The following is a 14,398-nucleotide window of genomic DNA, read 5'->3' as shown; positions in this document are numbered from 1 at the left end:
CTAATGACCCTTTTAGTATGACATATATAGAACTATCATTAATGTTAGCAGTAATGATTGTTGGGTGAAATATCAGTTTATAATAGTTGCTTCAATGTTGTAATGTATTGTGTTACTGTTCTTCATATTCATGATGTTAAAGTATAAATTACATGTAAAACTATCATTAGTGTTAGCAGAGATGAATGATGAGTCTAATATCAGTTTATAACAGTTGCTTCATTGTTAGTTAATTGGTTGCATGTTCCAATGATAAATCCCACGGTATGGTGTGGAATGTGTCAAGTGCAAAAGAAATGCACATATGAAACAAAAATTTTTAATATATATACTACAATACAGAGTTAAAGATTAATATTTCTGTTATTTACCCCATTCCCTTAAATGATACAAAATGCACATACTATATTTATAGATTTATTTATTTCTATTAAAGAATTCATCTATGGTATAGGAGTTGTCAAGGAGGTATGATTTCAGCTTACTTTTGAAGCTATTACTGCTGTCTGTCAGACACCTTATTTCATCTTGTAATTTGTCGAAAAATTTTACAGCAGCATATTTTACCCCTTTCTGTGCCAAAGATAGGTTGAGCAAAGGATAGTGTAAGTCCTTCTTTTTTCTTGTTTTATAATCATGAATGTCACTGTTGTTTTTAAAGTGGTCCATGTCATTGAGAACAAATTTCATTAGTGAATAGATGTACTTTGAGGCTGTAGAAAGAATTCCCAATCTCTTAAAAAGATGCCTACAAGATGTGCGACTATGTACCCCACACATTCTTCTAACCATTTTCTTTTGAGCAGTGAATACTTTTTGTCTAAATGTTGAGTTACCCCAAAATATTCTTCTGTATGACATCAGAGAGTGAACGTATGCAAAGTATGTTAGCTTACTAATTTCTATATCCCCAAAATTGTCAATTATTCTGATCGCAAAAGTTGCTGAATCTAGTCACTTTAGGAGATCCAAAATATGAATTTTTTTAGAAGATCCAAAATATGAATTTTCCAATTAAGATTCTCATCTACATGTACACCCAAAAACTTAGTATGCTCTACCCTGTCTAGTGACTTCTGTTGATGTGCTATATGTATTGAAGGATCTGTACTTTTTCCAGCAGAAAATTGGATGTACAGTGTTTTTTCAAAGTTTAGAGCAAGCCCATTTGCAGAAAACCAATTAATGGCTTTTCCAAAGACCTTATTTGTACCATTTTCAATTGGAATTTCTTTTACTGGATTTATGATGCTTGTATCATCAGCAAACAGTGTCAGTTCAGCTTCCTGTTTCAGATAGGAATGGAGGTCGTTCACATATATCAAGAACAGAAGGGAACCCATGATTGAACCCTGTGGAACACCTAATGTAATTTCACCCCAGTTAGATGAAGTGGCAAACTTATTTAAATCACTTGACCCATATAAGTAAACTTTTTGCTTCCTGTTCTGTAGGTATGACTTGAACCACTCATATGCTATTCCATTGATACCATAGCATTGTAATTTCTGTAACATAATGTCATGGTTCACACAATAAGATGCTCTGGACAAGTCATAGAAAATTCCTATTGGTGACATTTTACTACTTAAAGACTCTATTATGTGGACAGTGAAATTGTATATTGCTGTCTCAGTGGAACAGCATTTTTGGAATCCGAACTGTGATTTACTGCGTATCCCATTACTGTTGAGATGGCTAACCATTCTTGAGTACATTACTTTCAAGAAGATTTTTGAGAATGCTGTAAGCAAGGATACTGGCCGATAATTATTGACATCTGTGGTGTCTCCCTTTTTGCAGAGAGGCCTGACAATGGCATATTTTAACCTGTCTGGGAAAATATCTTGAGTTAGTGATGCATTACATATGTGACTCAGAACATCAGGTGTAATTGCTCCGCATTGTTTTAATATCTTATTAGAGATGTCATCTACTCTAGATTGTCACACAGATGACAAAATGGTAGATATCGAAATAGACGACAGAGGGATAGAGAAACAATTAAAATCGCTCAAAAGAGGAAAGGCCTCTGGACCTGATGGGATACCAGTTCAATTTTACACGGAGTACGCGAAGGAACTTGCCCCCCTTCTTGCAGCGGTGTACCGTAGGTCTCTAGAAGAGCGTAGCGTTCCAAAGGATTGGAAAAGGGCACAGGTCATCCCCGTTTTCAAGAAGGGACGTCGAACAGATGTGCAGAACTATAGACCTATATCTCTAACGTCGATCAGTTGTAGAATTTTGGAACACGTATTGTGTTCGAGTATAATGACTTTTCTGGAGTCTAGAAATCTACTCTGTAGGAATCAGCATGGGTTTCGAAAAAGACGGTCATGTGAAACCCAGCTCGCGCTATTCGTCCACGAGACTCAGAGGGCCATAGACACGGGTTCACAGGTAGATGCCATGTTTCTTGACTTCCGCAAGGCATTCGATATAGTTCCCCACAGTCGTTTAATGAACAAAGTAAGAGCATATGGACTATCAGACCAATTGTGTGATTGGATTGAGGAGTTCCTAGATAACAGGACGCAGCATGTTATTCTCAATGGAGAGAAGTCTTCCGAAGTAAGAGTAATTTCAGGTGTGCCGCAGGGGAGTGTCATAGGACCGTTGCTATTCACAATATACATAAATGACCTGGTGGATGACATCGGAAGTTCACTGAGGCTTTTTGCAGATGATGCTGTGGTGTATCGAGAGGTTGTAACAATGGAAAATTGTACTGAAATGCAGGAGGATCTGCAGCGAATTGACGCATGGTGCAGGGAATGGCAACTGAATCTCAATGTAGACAAGTGTAATGTGCTGCGAATACACAGAAAGATAGATCCTTTATCATTTAGCTACAAAATAGCAGGTCAGCAACTGGAAGCAGTTAATACCATAAATTATCTGGGAGTACGCATTAGGAGTGATTTAAAATGGAATGATCATATAATGTTCATTGTCGGTAAAGCAGATGCCAGACTGAGATTCATTGGAAGAATCCTAAGGAAATGCAATCCGAAAACAAAGGAAGTAGGTTAGAGTACGCTTGTTCGCCCACTGCTTGAATACTGCTCAGCAGTGTGGGATCCGTACCAGATAGGGTTGATAGAAGAGAGAGAGAAGATCCAACGGAGAGCAGCGTGCTTCGTTACAGGATCATTTAGTAATCGCGAAAGCGTTACGGAGATGATAGATAAACTCCAGTGGAAGACTCTGCAGGAGAGACGCTCAGTAGCTCGGTACGGGCTTTTGTCAAAGTTTCGAGAACATACCTTCACCGAAGAGTCAAGCAGTATATTGCTCCCTCCTACGTATATCTCGCGAAGAGACCATGAGGATAAAATCAGAGAGATTAGAGCCCACACAGAGGCATACCGACAATCCTTCTTTCCACGAACAATACGAGACTGGAATAGAAGGGGGAACCGATAGAGGTACTGAAGGTACCCTCCACCACACACCGTCAGGTGGCTTGCGGAGTATGGATGTAGATGTAGATGTAGATGTAGATGTAGAACATTTGTTTTTCAGAGATTTAATAATTTTATTTATTTCACAAGAGGTTGCTAGGTGAAACTTAGTCTGACTAATTTTTTTCAAAACAGACTCTTCCATGTACTGCCTAGCTTTTTCTTTTGAACTGTTCTCACCAATTTTTTCTCCTACACTTAAGAAATGGTTGTTAAATACATTAACTACTTGTGTACTGTTGGTTAGGATGGTCTTGTTCTCTTTAACAGTGATACTACCTACCCCTGTGGTTACTTTTCCTGTCTCCCTTCTAACAACATTCCATATTGATTTGATTTTATTGCCAGAGTTGTTAGTTTCTTCTCTAACATACATATTTATTGATTTCTTTACAACTTTTCTCAGTATGTTACAATAATTTTTATAGTGTAAAAATAATTCTAGATCTTTACTAGTTCTGCTGTCTCATACAGTTTTCTTTTTCTTTCTGAAGACACTTTAATACCAGTCGTAATCCAAGATTTCTTTTAAAAAGTGTGTGGTGTTACACTTAATAATTTTCTTTGGAAACAATGTTCAAAGACGGATATAAATTTATCAAGAAATATGTTGCACTTATCATTAGCATTTCTCTCATTATATACATCTCCCCAATTAACATTTCTTACGCTGTCTGAAGTGCTGTATAGATACCAGGTTAAGTGCACCTCAGACTTTTACTTAATGGTTTCTGAACTGTACACCCTGTTAGGTTTTGTAAGTTAATCAGTTGTGCATCATGGTCTGAAAATCCATTTACCACAGGGAAAGCACTTGTTTGTTTAAATCCTCTTTTTGTATAAATACATTATCTATCAGCGTGCTACTGTCCTGAACTATACGTGTAGAGAAATTGATCACTGATTCTAAATTATATGTTGTTAATAACACTTCTAATTCACTTTTCCTATCAGAATTACTTAGAAAGTTTACACTGAATTCACCACAGATTAACAACTTCTTTTTGTCTGACAGACAGGAAAATAGGGAGTCAAACTTTTTTATGAACAGCTCCCAGTCTCCTAATGGGGACCTGTACACTGTTTCTATTGTCAATACTACATTATCTAGCTGAAGTTCACATGCACAAACCTCAAAGTACTGATCAACACAAAATTTGCTTACTTCTACAGTTTTGCATGTATACCCTTGTTTTATGAAAATGGCAGCTCCTCCTTTATCCATCCTAGATTTACAAGTGTGAGATGCTAAATTATACCCACTTATACCGACACTACCCATGCCCACAGTTACATGGTGTTCAGACAGACAGAGTATATCAGTCTCATTCTTATTTTTGAGATCATCTAAACACACTAATAGGTCATCTACTTTATTTTTTATTCCCCTGATATTTTGATGAAGTACGTTGATACTGCCCTTAACTTTACCCCTATTAACTGTACATGAAGTTTATTTTATTCTATTTATCTTGATTGTCATCTGTCTGGACTTTGACTTAAACCTAAAAAACCTGTCTGCCTGGATCTATTAACCACAGGGATCACCCCTTGTGTGACTGTGGACCCCCTTACAATTTCTGTTAATTGAGAAGCTAACTTACTTTTCCCCATCCTATTCAGATGCAGGCCATGTGTAGTGTATCCCCACCTACCAATAGCATTTACTGGAACAACACTTACGTGAGATTTTGCCGATGTCTGGAGCATCCTGTTCAACTCAGTGTTAACATACTTTAGAGCAGTGTTTACCCAGGGCTGATCATGGCACTGAAAGATCTCCACAAACCCCACATTTGTGTGCTCAGTTTCTGCTCCTATTTTATCCAGGTCACTCCTAATATTGTATATTGGATTCATAGCCAGGCTGTTTCCTGCTCCCCCAACTATTTACCTGATCTTCCTTCTCAAAGTCCCTACATAGCTGATCTACGTTTTCTGTCACCTGGCTAAGGCTATCACTTGGTTTCACAAAACTTGTGACCTGGTACCCTGCACCTAATTTCTACTGAAGCTGCTGGCCCACACCCCTCCCTTGACTGCTGCCTATAAGCAGAATTCTTCTTTTCCTATTCTGGTTTGATCCAGACCTGTCTTTTTTCTTTAAGCTAATATTCTGCTTCAACTACTTTCAACTACATCTGGATGTAATAATGTACTGTGTTGTTCTTCATATCCATTGTGTTAAAGAATAAAGTACATATAAAAAGCAAAGCTCCAAACTACAATAACAACAAATCTGACGTCAATTCTAGAAGAAAGAATGAGTGAAATAGTGATACTATAAACTTTATTTATCAAGTTTCTAAGTGGAGCTGACTACTTCAGATTTCTCTAGGACATAACTTAACTCTACTGTGCTAAGATTACACACATATACACTAATTCGTTTATTAATTTGGGTTACTATTCTATCTTTAAATGGGATGCTGCTTGTTGATTATGAATAAATGCTTAGCATATTTCACAATATTACTCACTAAGATAAGTTGAGAACAAATTTGTTCTTGTATGTACTTTTGTTTTCTGTTTTGTTTTATCGTAAATTAGCTTTGATATGTAACTTACAACCTGGCCAATCACTAAGCCTGTAGATCCTGTGCCATAAGTTATAAATAATACTTTCCATAAACAAGAACTATTACACACTTATAAGTTGCTTACAAGTAACAAGTAAGTCTCATGGAACAGTAGTATTCTAAATTTATATCATTTTCAACAAATGATATAAGTGGATGATTTTTTTAGTAATAACAATTTTCCCAGGTGGGCTTGAGCATACTAGAGAACATTATCTCATGCATGGATCAGAGCAGAAGTATCTTGCTGGTCATCTCACAGGCTTTTCTTCGCAGTCAGTGGTGTCAATTTGAATTACACATGGCACAACATCGCTTGCTTGAGACTCGACGTGAGGATTTGATTCTTGTTCTCCTCGAGGAGATACCAACAAGCAGAAGACCCAAAATGCTGCGTTACCTTATGCTCACCAAAACTTACATACAGTGGCCTGGATATGATGCTGGAGCAGAAGAACTCAAAGTAAGAATTGTAATATGTTTCTTGTTGTTGTCTTCAGTCCAAAGATTGGTTTGATGCAGCTCTCCTAACTAATCAGTCCTCTGCAAATACTGCAACCTACACCCATTTGAATCTGCTTACAGTATTCAAACACTGTCTCCCTCTAAAAGTTTTACCTCCCTCACTTTGCTCCCTTACCAAAGTAACTATTCCTGGATAATTCTGGATATGTCCATCCAGCCTATCACTTCTTTTAGTCATGTTGAGACATAAAGTATTTTTCTCTCAGATTTGATTCAGTATCTTTTTATTTGATATTTCATATGAAATTCTGTATCGTGCTCCTTATGATTTTGTTGTCTTGTATTCATCTCTGCTGATGTCGAGTCTTTGACTTGTTATTACTCTCTGAGCATCCTTGCATGTGTTGTTACACATATCACATACTGTTCTTTTTTGTCAGAGAACAAATATTTGAAAACTAATGTTTCTTGCTTGCAACCGTGCTCTGCTACACATGTTCTCAATGACCTATGGGCCCAGGACAGAAAGTAAAAGTTGGAAGTTAAAAACGTAACTGTTGTGCAAACATTTTTGTATTCCTGGTTAATCAGCTTGGAATATCAAGATGTCAGAAGAATATGAAAGCAAATATCAAGTTGAAAACAGTTTTGAAATCTGGAAATTCTGCACATGAGGCAGGCCAGATGAATTAGATTTGTTGGATCTTACTGTCAACAAATAGACAGAGCAAGTGAAGTTCTAGAGAGTGACATGGAAAAGGAGGATACTAAGATAAACAAATTACTCCAAAATCTCTCAAATCATGATACAAAGTGTTGCTAAAAAATAATGGAATGAATTACATACAACCACCTGAAATATGTGAAAGACTGCAGCAGTGCATTTGAAATGTGGAAAAACTTTTCTGTCCCATTTGAAAGAAAAAGCATTGCAGTCAGTTATTTCTACATAAACATTTACTGCAGTTAAATTTCAATCCATGAAAAAGTACAATGAGTAAACATTTCATAGAATTTGACAATTTTTAGTCAACAGGCACACCAGTGAAGAAACTGATGCTGGATATCATCTTTTGTTAACAATGCACAAGGCTGTGATGACATTGTAACTGCAATTAAGACATTAACTACAGTAAATCTGAAGTTCAGCTTTGTTAAAAAAAAGTCTCATGGATTGTGGAAATAAATGTGCAAACTCTATAAAAGTGCAAACACTTAAAAGACAGATAGTGATCAAGATTGCAAAAATTGGAGCTTCTTTAAAGTTCAGTTCAGTGAAACAGATGTTGTCAGATATGTCATTGGAAAAGCAGTACCAGTTTTGATTAAAAATATTTTATTTGTTCACAAACTACTGTCAGTGCAGTCTGGAGACAGAGGTATGGAGAGAGAGAGAGAGAGAGAGAGAGAGAGAGAGAGAGAGAGAGAGAGAGAGAGATAGAGAGAGAGAGAGGGCGAGATGAAAATGCATGCTATGAAATTTTTCAGAAACTCTTGCACAGCAGTTTTAGTTGAAAGATTGCAAACTGGGATCAAAGTTTAGAACGCTCAAATTACATAAATCTAAAAGTGCTTCTGAAATATGTGGAAGAAATGAATATTGAAGGTAAGACTCATGCACCATCTGCAGTGAAGGCAAGTAAACAAGATTTCCACAAAATCCGAAGAGGGCAAGTGCGAAACATCCACTGAGACTTTCCTAGTGACATCATGAGTTCTATTACGTATGTGGGAAAGAGCTACATTATTGCATTTATAGATGATTATAGTCAATATGCAGCAAAATAAATCTGAAGTACTGAAATATGTTAAACAGAATGAATCCATTTGAGGATTAGTGCATTCCACTGCTATAACAGAGGTGAATATTTGTCAAACAAAATGACAAGTGTCTTTGAAGAGAAGGGAGTCCAGTATGAATTGATGATGAGATAATGGCAACTTTGATAAATATCAAATTGATGTCAGTGCGAGTGTGAACATTTTATCATTCTTCATGTTTGATATCTGGAGTATACAACTGTCTTTGTTTCCTTATTCTTTGGTCTAGTTCTTGTGTATGTTGAGAATGTGTGACGTTTAATGAGACTATTTAATGTAAAAAAAAAGTTGTATTATACTTTACTCAAATTGTAGGCTTTTAATAATGGGGGCATGTGCAAACTACCCCATAGTGATGACCCAAAACTTAACTGTTGCATAAAACTACATTATATTGTCATTCCTGAATGTGTCAAACAAAGGAGGATCATAACAACACAGTGATCAAACATGGAAGGCAAGTTTACCTTCAGCAAGTAAAGCCTTGTCATCGCCACCTACATCAAATGACAGTCAAGATGCACACTGCCCACACAGGATCAACAATGTGAATCGGCAGCATTCTGACCCACAAAAACACAACTGTGGCTCACGAAACTGGTTTCCACCTTTGGCCGGCAGGGAATTTGTGTCAGTTCAGATAAATATACAATGCTTATGTCACAGCCGGACCTTAATGAGATCAAGCACATGATGACACACTGCCACAACTGTTGTAAAATGTATGCAGAGAGACCTTGTTGCAGTGCTTTGTTCTGCAACCAGAATTGTGTCTGTACAAACTTAAGGGGGTGGAGAACAAGTTGGTAGCTCCAATTTCCAAATTTTATGGGTGCAATGTGTGTTGGCTATCAGCAAACAGTAATCTGAACAATCACTGTGAATCTTCTGGCTACGCAAATTACTGGCCAATATTAGGAAATTAGTTCTGCTACTGCTGTCCTACCTCCAGATAAGATAGAGTGCAAAGCTGATGTGACTGCAATTGCATTCAGAAAAGAGTGCACCTATGCAGTAATTAAGGAGGTTGTGACAGGTGGTCCAGAAATACACATATCCATGCACACAGATGCAACCGGCCTCGAAGTGCACATATCAGCACAGCTGTCAGCTTCAAACACAGAGCAATCTGTCAGCCAACTGGTCAAGGTGTTAACAGAGCTCAGTGTTAGGGAAACAGTAATAAACATGATACCTTCAGCTGGTGTTGGTACTGTAGACTTTGAAAAAATGCTCTCAGACAATATAGATGACTTGCCAATACTCAAACTTCAACAAGGAGTGATAGAATGTGTGCACACTTTTCAAATGAAGAGTAAGCACCTTATGAGCTACAAGAATGTCATAATTTCAGCACATAATGGTTTGTATCATACAGGATGTTATGACTGGTAAGCATTTTCTTACTGACACTGGATAAGAAATCAGTGTCTTCCATAAGGACCCGTATGAGCAGCCAGCAAATATAGCACTTCTCTGGCCATAGTGGTGAATAATTCTATGATTTATTTTGTAGTGGATGATGTGTGCCACTGCTAATAACAGCACTGATTTTCTCTGTCACTTTTGCCAAATACCACACTTAACAATCCAATGTTTAGTGAAAGTGGCATCCTCTCCACAGCTCTCTCCTGCATTGGGTCACATATTGTGCAATGGTGCCGTCACACACTGCATGGAGATATCCAGGCATAGTGTGGCATCTGCATCAGTACTTCCAGATTCACTTCCATTCTTAACAAAAGGTAGAAATGGAAGAATTTCTGAAGAGGAAAACTTGAGTATCTATCACTTAAAGCAAACTTTTGTGATATTAACTTGAAACATAAAGGAGTACAAATGTTAATGGCTAAACTGCGCAAGGAAAAAAACATGGCCATTACAGCTGGTGTTGCTGATACACAGGCTATGCTGAACTATACAAAACATGTACTGTAAAAACAGATGTGCCTCCCTTCTGGGCCACATGGCAATAATTGTAACAGCATAACAGTGCTGAATACCAGGGTACAAGTGCAGATCATAACCTCTTCAGTAGCTGCTTCAGGAATTCTCTGCACTCATTGACTCAGTTGCAACAAAAAACAAGGAATGCCATTCTATGCAATATCACATGAGGACCTCACAGAGGCAGCCTGTTTCTGCTTGGCTGTGTCAGTTACCCACAGATAGACTACTGGCTGGACAAGTGGAGTTCAACAAAATGCTTACTGATGGTACCCTCACCAGATCTTGCAGTGTGTGAGCATCACTCCTCCAAATGGTAAAAAAGAAGGATGGTTTTTGTAGACTGTGTGGTGACTGTAAGACCTTAAACAACTGCACCATTCCTGATAGATCACTTATGACTGTTGTTTGAATACTTTAGAGTGTTACACTATTGTCACCTGCAGTGGTAAGTATCTTATTGCTAAAATGTAAGTGCATTTGTCTCTCACACAGGTGTTTCACCCCTGCCTGGGCAGATGAAAGTGATTGAGTGGATGTGTTTACCGACTGCTTTCAAAGGTCTCTGCAGATTCATGGGGATATTACACTACAGAAGGTGGCATTTATCTCATTTTGCTGCAGTATAGGAACCACTGAACAGATTGCTGACTGCAAACAACATGTATGGGTACAGAAAAGTACTGTGGATGATGGAAGTGGAGATTGCTTTTCATGATCTAAAGGTGGCACTAGCTAAAGCTTCTCTGCTGGCACATCCAGTTCCAGCTGCTTCCCTTGCCCTGATGGTGGATGTGTGTCAGATGGCCATCAGCGCAGCATTGCAGTAAAGTGTGTGTGGTAACTGACATCTACTGGCATTCTTCTCAAAAATTTGTCTGCATCGTAACAGAAATGGGGCATATTCGATAGAGACTTATCCACCATCTACTTAGCCATTAAGCAGTTCAGACCCTACACAGAAGGTCAACATTTTGAGATACTTACTGACCACAAGCCCTTGACCTTGATACTTCAGCATCTGACTGAGCTCAACTCATCTTGCTTATGCAGGCAGACTGAATTCATCACCAAGTTTACTACTGACATAAAACACATAGCTAGACAAAACAGTGTTGTGATGTCCCATAACTGTGTAGGATTAAATGTGATCAGTTGGCTTGATGTGGTGACTGGTCAAATAAAGATGCATTCCTTCAACATTGCTAATCAGGAATGGCCCTACTGTTAGAGCGCCTGCATGCAGGACATGCACCAAGGAATTTGGTGAGACACAGCTGGTGGGAGGCAATGGTCTTTCATCCCTATGCAGTAGTGACGGGAGTTTTTCAGTGTCTGCCACAATCTTGCACTCCCAAAAATCAGAGATTCTACCAATCTTGTTGTTGCAAAGGTAATTTGGACTGATATACAAAAGGATTGTCACAACATGGCATGGACATGCAACAGCTGCCAATGCAGCAAAGTAGTTAGACATGTTTTCACATTGGTGGGTTGCTTCCCTACAATTACAGAAAGGTTCACTCACAGTCACACTGATATCATAGGGTCTCTGCCATACCCAGGGGGATGCCAATATTTACTTATGATGATAGATCATTTCACTAGGCAGCCAGAAGCAGTACCTATTCCTGAAATATCATCTGAGTCAGTAGCTTGAGGCTTGGTGAAATCTTGGTTCACAAGGTTTGGCATCCCACAAATGATCACAACTGACAGAGGATGACAATTTGACAGACAGTTTTTCAAGGAATTATTCCAACTCTGTGGAAGCAGCACATTTGCACTACTGGCTACCATCCTGCAAGCAATGAGATGACAGATCAAATACATCACATCTTAAAAGCAGCATAAATATGCTGTATGGAGGCCTTGTTTGATGCATTACCCTTGGTGCTGCTGGAATCTTGCACTGCATTTAAGGCAGACGCATGCTGTTAACCCATGCAGATAATGTATGGTGAGCAGTTGCAGTTTGTTCTCAGCTACATCATCTCCTCCACTGACTCAGGAAGATCCCCCAACCTGCAACTGTCCAACTGTCAGTTGTTTTCACACATTCACCATCTCATGTCACTCAACCCAGTCAGGCACGGTGACAGAAAGTTTTTCATCCATAAAAATTTACACAACTCTGAGTTTGTCTGGCTCCGAGATGATGCCATCTGATATACACTCTCTCTGTCCTATTCAGGACTCTTTTTTGAGTTGTGAAGAGAAGAGGCAAGCGACATATCATATCAAATGAATGCTTACAATATACATGTAAGGCCAATGCAGCACCCTTACCCTTTACCACTTCACTTCCACCAACAATTCATTCACAAGAACTGAAAACAGACTCCTCAAAACTGTCACAAGATTTACACAATCCAATACCAAGGGCTGTGTCACCTCCCAGGCCTCCTCTAATTTTCACATGTTCCAGTAGGCAAGGGAGATGCAAATTTTTGCTCACTAGAGATGCCCCTCATTATGCAATGAGAGATTTCGGTCAGAAGCTTGACCATATCAGATGGCTCAAACATTCTGCTCAATACCATGTAGCACCCTTGCAACATGTGCACAGGTGGATGCAACTGGTGTCACAGAGAGTGCAACTCTATTCCCTACTTGCTGCACAGTGTGTGACCAGCTGTGTTTGTTTTGGTCACCTCCACCAAAATTATTCAGAGAAATATGAAGCATCCATTCACTCCATTGCTTTCTTACATCCTCACCTGCAGTTCTGCCAAACACAAGGGGATCTGCTGATGTGCAGACTTCGATAAATACCACATCAACACCATTGTGACTGAACATTTTAATATTGACTCATCTTTGATATCTAGAAAATATAATTTTCTTTGTTTTCTTGTTCTTTGGTCTAGTGTTTGTACATGTTGAGTGCATCACACATGGTTCATTTTCATTCGGTGAGATTGCATTTTAGGTAAGCAAAGTTATGTTTTACTTTACTCACTGTATGCACATTTAATACTGGGTACAGGTGCAAGCTACCTCATAAGAAATACACCACAACAAGATGAAGGAACATTATAAACAAGGTTCACTACATATTGCTGAATAGTAAACATGAAAATCTTTTTGGTTACAAGCAGGACAGAATGCTGTTCACTTGATAAATAAAACACGTGTGCATTAAAAATGACAGTTCCTGTTACTCTGTGGTATGGTGAAATGGCATAGTTGCAGAAACTGAGAGTGTTTGTGTTATGGGATATTTATGACTTCCTGGAGAAGTGATCACTGGAAAGTTGAATTCCACAATAAAGAAGTGCTTCGTGGCTGATTATTGTGTTAACAGATATCAGTGATCGTGCCAAAGAGACACACATCATTCTTCGATGAGAGGTTGCATGAAAACCATTTTGACTTGGATAATGAAGACTGGTTTTCTTCCAATGATGACAGAAATGATGAGGCTATCATTAACGAAGAAAATGTCAGTGACTACTGATGTGATAATAAAGCTGAAGATGCAAGATCTCCTGAAATCCACAAAAGCATGAAAAGATGAAAATATCCACTGTCGGTGAAAGACCATGCTGTATTAACACTGAAAGTGGATATGGAATGTTGAGGATGTTCCAGAAACTTCCAGTGACATCTATGGCAGATCAGATAAAGAATAATGGTCTCACACTGAAGCAGAAGAGGTGGGTGTAATAAATGAAAATGAGGCCTGGGCAGTGTATAAATTATCTTAAAACAAGAAGGCTATTGACACTAAATGGGACTTTAAAGTAAAACTGATGATGTAGTCCATATTAATAGTTATAAAGCTATACTAGTTGCTTGTGGTTATTTTCAAAGAAAAGATTTTGGCTATAATGAAACATATGCATCTGAAGCAAGGTTGACCAGTCTGAGAACAATGTGTGCTGTTATGAATCACAAAAAAACTGCAAATCAAATGGATGCAGAGAGACCTTTCCTTCATGGAAATTTTAATGAAGAAATTTACGTATTTACTCCAGCAGGAATTAATGCAGAAGCAGGTACTGTGGGTAAACTAACCAAAGAAATAAGATCCTGGAATTTAATCTCTGAGAAGTTTGTTAAGGTTTTAGGCTTTGTTTAAAGCAGTGCTGATGGTTATCTGCATACTTATAGGAACAT

The 14,398-nt window shown here is 38.3% G+C and overlaps 2 protein-coding genes across 4 annotated transcripts in view; one reads left to right on the top strand and one right to left on the bottom strand.

Moving 5' to 3' along the window:
- The window catches only part of LOC126100255 (dynein axonemal intermediate chain 7-like), an 844,976-nt gene that overhangs the window by 541,985 nt on the left and 288,593 nt on the right, over window positions 1-14,398 (bottom strand). The window lies entirely within an intron of this gene.
- Window positions 1-14,398, top strand: part of LOC126100253 (toll-like receptor 13) — a 229,344-nt gene that overhangs the window by 202,867 nt on the left and 12,079 nt on the right. For 2 of the 3 annotated variants that reach the window (XM_049910837.1, XM_049910838.1), the window contains one exon: window positions 6,231-6,506. The exons of the other annotated variant lie outside the window; for it this stretch is intronic. In XM_049910837.1, coding sequence (XP_049766794.1) covers window positions 6,231-6,506 — 276 coding nt within the window. The remainder of the gene's footprint in view (window positions 1-6,230; window positions 6,507-14,398) is intronic. 3 annotated transcript variants of the gene reach the window in all.

The sequence above is a fragment of the Schistocerca cancellata genome, chromosome 9 (genome assembly GCF_023864275.1).
Source record: "Schistocerca cancellata isolate TAMUIC-IGC-003103 chromosome 9, iqSchCanc2.1, whole genome shotgun sequence".
Classification (NCBI taxonomy): domain Eukaryota; kingdom Metazoa; phylum Arthropoda; class Insecta; order Orthoptera; family Acrididae; genus Schistocerca; species Schistocerca cancellata.
This window is presented reverse-complemented; position numbering and strand designations above follow the sequence as displayed.